This window comes from Adiantum capillus-veneris, chromosome 8 (assembly GCF_014529385.1).
Source record: "Adiantum capillus-veneris isolate H3 chromosome 8, ASM1452938v2, whole genome shotgun sequence".
NCBI classification, from domain to species: Eukaryota; Viridiplantae; Streptophyta; class Polypodiopsida; order Polypodiales; family Pteridaceae; genus Adiantum; species Adiantum capillus-veneris.
Window position 1 is genome coordinate 57,055,838 of NC_140938.1, and position 7,807 is coordinate 57,063,644.

At 41.3% G+C, this 7,807-nt stretch overlaps 1 protein-coding gene across 1 annotated transcript; it reads left to right on the forward strand.

Annotated features, from left to right (window-relative positions):
* The first annotated feature begins 4,208 nt into the window (after window positions 1–4,208).
* Window positions 4,209–7,466, forward strand: LOC147452184 (uncharacterized). Its single transcript, XM_086517973.1, has 7 exons — window positions 4,209–4,363; window positions 4,453–4,959; window positions 5,349–5,522; window positions 6,095–6,145; window positions 6,296–6,489; window positions 6,943–7,030; window positions 7,168–7,466. Exons 1-7 carry the CDS (start codon window positions 4,361–4,363, stop codon window positions 7,402–7,404), a joined length of 1,254 nt encoding a protein of 417 aa, XP_086374099.1. The 5' UTR covers window positions 4,209–4,360; the 3' UTR covers window positions 7,405–7,466.
* Window positions 7,467–7,807: the final 341 nt, after the last annotated feature.

Below are 7,807 nucleotides of genomic sequence, written 5' to 3' on the forward strand. Positions count from 1 at the left end.
AGCCTTTTGGAGGGGGGACCGGCTCCATGCAAATCCGGTCCTCAACTGTTGTCAATAGCTTAATTTGTCTCTTTTTTGAAAGTATTGTTGATGCTATCTAACTAGGTGTTATGCTTTTTGTTTCTCTCTCCACCCAAGCACTCTTGTAATTCTCATTAGGAATCTATTCTAATGAAATACCCACTATGTTCATGCTAATTTCCGCTACACATACAAGTTACTAGGCCATTAAATGTTACACACACACACTCACACACACTCTCATTGTGGCTATGCGAAGTGCAAGAGCTCCATCTGCTTCTCCTAGCTCCTTGAGAAGTTGAGAGCCTACACAAACACTCTTGGCTATGGAGCGCAAATCCAACCAAGAGCCATGCTTCAATGCTTAAGCTTGCCATCTTCTCCATATTCATTACTATGCTATCATGCATGCTAGCAAAAACAATTATGATAAGTGAGGAACTAATTCTTTCTCCTATGAAATGTTTCTTCTTCCTCTTCCCTACCCTCATTCCCTGCTAGCTCTCTCCGCCTTCGAAGGTGTTTGAAGTCTTGGACTGAGGCTTGGAATAGTTAAAGCTTTCTTCAAAGTTTATGTTATGCTTGTGATGCATGAAGCTTTCCATCTTCATTGGATCACCTAGGTCACAAGGGACACAAAGATTGTATTGTAACAAGTCTCTCTTTTAATGGGAGAAATCATAATACAAATGCCTATTGGAGGGGGGACCGGCTCCACATAAATCTGGTCCTCAAATGTTGTCATGTTCTCTAAATTCTCCCTCTTGTAAAAGTATTGTTCATGCCAAGTTAACTAATTGCTATGATCTTGTTGCTATCTTCAATTATGTTCATCTGCTATGATCACAAAAAGTAATTTCTCAAAAGTACTCTCATTAATTTCGACTACTCTCAAGTTAAATAGGCCAATTCCATTACATTGGTATCAGAGAATTTGGTTTCTCTTTTCTTATCTCAGATTTTCAAACACCATGGATTACCCACATCCATCGTATCGGATAGAGATCCTAGAATGACCAGTAATTTTTGGAAAGGTCTCTTTGAAAATCTAGGAATAAGATTGAATTTCTCTTCGGCCTATCATCCACAAATGATGGCCAAAGTGAGATAGCCAATCTTACGATACTCGATCTACTCAAGACTTATGTTACGAAAGTAGATGAACGCTCACAATGGGAAAAATATTTACCTTTGTAGAGTATGCCTACAATATTACTGTACATACTTCTACGAGAAAAGCACCTTTTAAGATCATTGAGGGAAGACCTAAAAGTCCCTTGCTACTCAAAGTACATGGGAAGATCTTCGATGCCGATGAGTATAGCCGTGACCTACAAGAATCTTTTCAAAAGATTAAGGAGGCTATATCCATCTCTCAACAAAGACAAAAAGCTGCTGCTGACAAGAACATAAAGACCTTAACGTTCAAAGAAAATGATTGGGTCTTCCTTAAGTTTCCTAAGGCTCAATTAATGCAAACGACGGGCAAAAATCCTACGAGCCATCAAAAGTATTATGCTAAGTTAACAAAAAGATACTATGGTCCTTTCCAAATCTTGAAGCCCATCAATGAGACGGTTTACCAACTCAAGTTGCCCAACCATTCGCTCATACACAATGCCTTTCATGTGAGCCTACTTAAGCCCTATAAAGGAGAGCCACCAAGTGAACCAATTATTGAAGACCCTCCCGAAGTTGAAGACCAAAAAGAGGTGCTACAACCCGAAGCTATCCTTTTGCATGAAGACAAGGTACTACGACATGGTAAGATTATCATTAAGTTCAAAAATTATCCTTTTGAAGGTGCTAGATGGATGCAAAGAATACATCTTAAAGATAGTATGAACCTTGTCAATGCTTACAATGCTACATTAGAGTAAGCAAATGTACAAATTTCTTTTAAATGGCCAATTTTTTTCTCTTATAAAACTAGTTCTCTTTTTATTGTGCACAAATTTAATAGTATGCATGCTTAGAATCATGTTTGTGATGACGACATCTCTCAAACACTAACTAGAATTTGTCACTCTACTTTGGGAGAATGAAATGGACTAAAGAGCAAACATGCTTGCGGCAGCTATGTCTCCCAAGCACCAAATGGATTAGTCATCCATCTTGGAAAGATGTCGTGGGGTAAAAAGGGATCCTCTACCCGCTAAGTAAGATTGACTAATGACTAAGGCTTTATCTCTTCTACCTCATAGTCGAGGACGACTATGATTTCAAGAGAGAGGTAATGTCATAAAATCTGATATCTAACCAACCCAAATGATTTTTTCATATTAAATTGATCACTTAATGTGGGAGAATAAACGGGAACAAGGGTTAAGATATAAACATGTGCTTATAGATCTATCTCAACACGGGGCCAATGGTAAAGGGGCCCAAATGAGAGATGGTCTATCAAAGAGCAAGGCTACTAATGGAGCTTAGAAGACCTTAGGGTTAGCTTCATTAAAGACCTCCAAAGGTTAGTGTTTAAAGTCCTTTGACCTAAGTTAGGACTGAGCTTGAGGTGAGAACCCGACCCAAGATCGAGGTGCTTGTCCTGCTTGAGGTGCTTGTCATGCTTGAGGTAATTGTCATGCTTGATTATGGTGCTTGAGGTGCTTGTCCTGCTGGATGATTAAGGTGCTTGAGGTGCTTGTCCTGCTGGATGACTAAGGTGCTTGAGGTGCTTTGTTGTGCTTGCTTGAGATGCTTGTGGGGACACCCCCAAGCTAGAAGTGCTTTGTCATGCTTGATGAGTAAGGTGCTTGAGCACCAAAAGTCAAAGTGATCCCTACATAAGAGGGGGCGAGCCCATATTGTAGGTGCTAGTGAGAGAATACACACACACACTCAAGGTAACCCCAAGCCTTAAGAGGCAGCAAGGACACATGTCAAGCTCCTACCCATGTTACCTTCATGAGGTGCTTGAATCCTATTGGCCATGCTTAAAAGGGTCCCAATGATAAATTACTTGAATTAACTAATTGTTTTTGCATTTATCAAGTCCTCTCTCAAAGGGGAAAGGGGGACACTTGTTTCAAGACTACCCCTATTGCTAGAAATGGACCAAGCTTGTGATTGGCCAGGCTTGGCATGAGCCAATGAGTTTCAAGCATGAGCTAGAAGAGGGGGTCAACCAAAGCAAGAAGAGGCCTTGCTTGTAGGGTATACTCACCCACACACACTCTCATTGTGGCTATGCAAAGTGCAAGAGCTCCATCTCCTTCTCCAATCTCCTTGAGAAGTTGAGAGCCTACACCAACACTCTTGGCTATGGAGTGCAAATCCAACCAAGAGCCATGCTTCAATGCTTAAGCTTGCCATCTTCTCCATCTTCATTAGTATGCTATTATGTATGCTAGCAAGAAGAGTTATGATAAGTGAGAAACTGATTCTTTCTCCTATGAAATGTTTCTTCTTCCTCTTCCCTACCCTTATTCCATGCTAGCTCTCTCCACCTTCGAAGGTGTTTGAGGTCTTGGACTGAGGCTTAACATGCAAACAAAGTACTTCATTCACTAAGAACTTAATCACATGAAGATTTATAGCTCAAGACAATGGAAAGAAGTGAAACTTGATTTCATGAACAAGCTCAACCTCTACTTAGGAAGGATCATGAGGGTGTTATGTTGAACTCAAGTGGTACACATACATTTTTGGAGGTGCACAACTTGTAATTCTAAGGTTTACACTTGACTGACCAAAACTAGCTAAGATTGGCTTGGTCTCTAGAAACTTGGCTATGATTGCTTAGGAAAATTATACAAAATTATCCAAGGATTCTCGAATCCTCTCCAATGACAACCCTTAAGTAGGGAAAAATTGCATTTCAAACAAATTGGTGGTAAAATTGGCGGCACTCCATGGATACTCATATCTGCTTGTGCCCTTTTGCTCGATAATTCATTCTTCCCTAAGAGACTGTTCAAATTGAGCATCTCACTTTCTCTTTTTATGATTTCACACGGGCTACAACAACACCTAGTCCTGTGTCATACTGCCTATCAGGTCTTATGAGAAGTTGATTGGTTGGAAGGGTGGTTCTCCACGCCTTGGGCAGCTGGACCAGGGCTTTCCAATCGGATGGTGCCGATTGTTGCAGATTATGTGAACAAAACGTGACCACCCCACACTATCCGAGAAATGTCCGGACAGTCCATTTGCATCAAAAAGCGTCATTTGCAAAGAAAGCTAGTTGGCTAAAGAGATCTTATCCGATGGTTCTATCCATGCCAATGTCTCTTTGGATATTTTCTTGAAAACACTTCTTCTGAAGCAGCGAAGGAAGGTAGCAGAGCTCTACATCCGCAGCATCTACATTACTTACATTAGCCTGCAGAACCTCAAAATGGTAAGGGTTTCCATTTCTGTGCAGAATGTCTTCCTCTTTGCAGGTTTCCGATGTCCGGGTCTCAAAGATGGAGCGCTTTGCGAATGCAGGTATCGTCTCTTTCATCTCGCCAGCAGATTGCTGCTGCAGCGGGGGCTGTGGGTTCTCGCCATAGCTACACGCAGAAGAGCTCGGCATCAGTCAAAATACCGTCCTCCTTTAATGGGCTGAGGAAATCTGGGCTATGGGTTTGTAGAAAGGAATCCACAGCCACACTTAACAACAGCACACAGAAAACATTCCTCCTTGCTTTGGTTGCGTCTGCGGCCGCTCCTCCAACCACCTCTACTGTCACTATCCCTTCACTAAACGAGCTCCCCATTAATGGGTTTATCAATTCACACGGTAGAATCAAACCTCCAGTTGAGCCAAATACTGCAGCCTCCGTGTTTGCCGTGCTTGACAAGAACAAGAAGGTTCAGTACATCGGGTTCTCGAAAGACCTTAGAAATTCTCTCAGAGTTTTGATGGGCAGGAGGCCGGAGTATTGCTACTTTTTTAAGGTTTTCAACCTTCGGGAGTTGGACCAGGCGGTCATGTTGCAAGCACGGCAACAGGTATGTTTCTATTTATTGGAATTATCAACTACCCACTTCATGTAGGAGTGGTTTAAAGCATTTGGACAAATTTTTTAGATATTCTTATCAAGAATGTCTCTTTACAGTGCAATTTTGGTGTCCTAATCTCCCGAACTACAGAGTTTACAGATCTTGGGCTAGTCTTTTGGAAAATGATTTTTCTAAAATGACCAAATGATTGTGAAAACCCTTTCAAAATAGCCATTGGGCTTTAAAGAGCCCCTTTGTTTTTTCTTCATCCAGCCTGTAACAGTTATGTTTCATTTTGAAAGAAAAGTTGAATGCTTTTCTTAATTCTACAGTGGCCCATTGGATGTTAGATGCTACTTAACATGATGGTTGTTGTATCCATGTCCATGTCCGTGCAGTGGATGTCCGAGCTGGGAGTTGCACCTGATGGCAATTCGGATCCAACCCAACGGAAATTTTGGGAACAACCAGTCGATGCCGGGTCTATCTCAGAGAGGGGAAAATCTGCTGCAGCCAAAGCCAAAGCTAGAGCCATGCTTCAGATGTTGGCTGACCGTGGGATCACAGAAGGAGTGTGTGTTCTACCTACCTTCCTTTAATGTGATAAAGTTTTCATTTGTGTGAAATTTTGTGCTATTGAAGGATCATAGTAGGTGAATGATGTTTGGGTTCATATTGTCTATTTGTTGCAAGTTAACTTTATGTCTACAAACGTAGCCAGAGACAAGTTTCTGGAAGCATATTTTTTGATGAGAAGACTTTATGCAAGTAGTCATTGATAACACTGGGCAGGGGGACAGATGGAATTTAGGTTTGAGAATTGTGGTATGACTATGTCTCTGAGTATCTTCCTGAAGGAATCTCTCTTGATTATGATGCCTTGCTGGCTCAAATACATGCTGATAAGTTTGCTTAGGATGCATAGGTTGTCCTGGAGATAGCTATAACAGTCATAACAAAAAAGTTTCATTCATGCTGAAGTCGGTTCACCGGAAATATGAGCTGCGAAGCAAAGTGATGCTGCAATAAGCCTTTTAAACTATGACGTAATTTCACATCAATTGTCGATTTCATATTTTTGTGTATGTAGTCATTCATGTTTTCTGCCTGGATGTCGTAAATTTAAGCATGAAATTAATTGCAGATGGTGTATGATCCCAAGCTTCTGGAAGAAGGAAAATGCGACATTCTTCCGGTAAAAATTATTGCCGTGCCTTTCTTTTTTAATGCTGCCAATTTATTGTGTAGTGATGATAGGGTGGCTGTCTGCTTGAAAGTCCAGTGTGATGATTTGGTGGATGTTCGTCTGCTTTCAGGTCTAATATATATTCTTTTGGCCATTTAGACAATCCAATCAGATGGTGACCTGGATCAAAGCACTGGCTCTGACGATGAGCTGACCGCGAAGACTAAGGCTGTATCAATTAAAATACCGTCGGGTGGCACAATGGACTATGATATAGCTTATGAAATGAAATACAAGACCAATGGTGGTTGGATGTATGATATTGCAGTGACTAGGGATGATACCTTGACCAGGTATGCTGAAGTCTGGCCTTTCTCAAAGGACTGATGCGAGTACATTGGTTTAATAAATTTGGGCAGATTCTTTCCATCTTATCAGCACGTACTTCTCCTTGTAATGTGTGTGTGGGTAAAAAATAAGTCCTATTTAAAGGGTAGATGGATCGGTTAGTACATCTTATCAATGAATCTACGAGTATAGGATTTGGAGCAACGTTTTAGAAATTTCTCGATGAAATGGTGTAGTTTTGGCAAATTGTCTTCTCAAATCACAAAATTGTGGAAAATTGGGGCTAATTTTTTGAGATGGTTATAAAATAGCCAAATGATCCTAAAGACCCTTCAACAATAGCTATTGGGCTATAGGCAGCCCTTATTTTTCCTTTGGTGTATGTGTGTGGTCTGCTAGGACTTGCACTCAGATGTTAGTTCCTTACTATTTACTTGCCGGTTCTGTGATGAATGCAGGCATCGAGTGGTTGTTGGATCTTTTTTCCCTGAGGCTGTCAAAATGCCAGAAGATGAATTTCTGGAGACCCTTATGGGTTTTTTGTTGGTGAGTTTGATAGACAAGCAGACATCTCTTTGTTGCACACGTCTAAGGCCTGAATGACAGCAGCCTTATTGTTGGTTATGGCCTTTGCTGATTTTCATCAACCAGTTTACAATTCTCACTTGCTTTGCTCTTTGCAGTACCAGAGGATACCTCGGCATACGGAAGGTATACTTGAAGCAAGCACTTTCCCTATCAACTACTTTGCAGTATCTCAAGCCTGTCAATTCTTTAGCGATTTGGATGAGTGGTTTCCATCAGAGCTTCCCAAAAACTTCTGGAGGTTTATGAGAACAGAGCTATATGGGGCGTCCATTGACCCGGCACCCTCTGAATTGGGCCCGGAGGAGAAAGTACCTATTTTTGAGGATGAGTAAGCCCCTGCCATGTGATTTTCTCTATGAGAAATCAAGAAAATTCGTTGCAAGCTTGAGAACAAGCCATGACTACCCCCCCCCCCCCCCCCCCCCCCCCCCCCCGTTTCTTTCTCTCCGTGGCAATGGCAAGTCTCAAGAAGTAGTGTTAGCATGAAAGGATTGTGTTCGGACATTTTCTGTGTCCTTACCTCTGGTTGATCGAAATTATTTGGTATTCGATTTAAGAGTGAATCTATTAATCAGAAGTTCAAACTATGCGAATGCAACAAGTACCCTCACTGTAGATTAGCCCCAATTTTGTATACAGAATCTGGCTTATTTATGAGAAATACTATTTTGCACATGATAGCCTGCAAGGAAGATCTGCCTGCATTGAGTGTATGTAATTGTCAGTTGTAGTCTA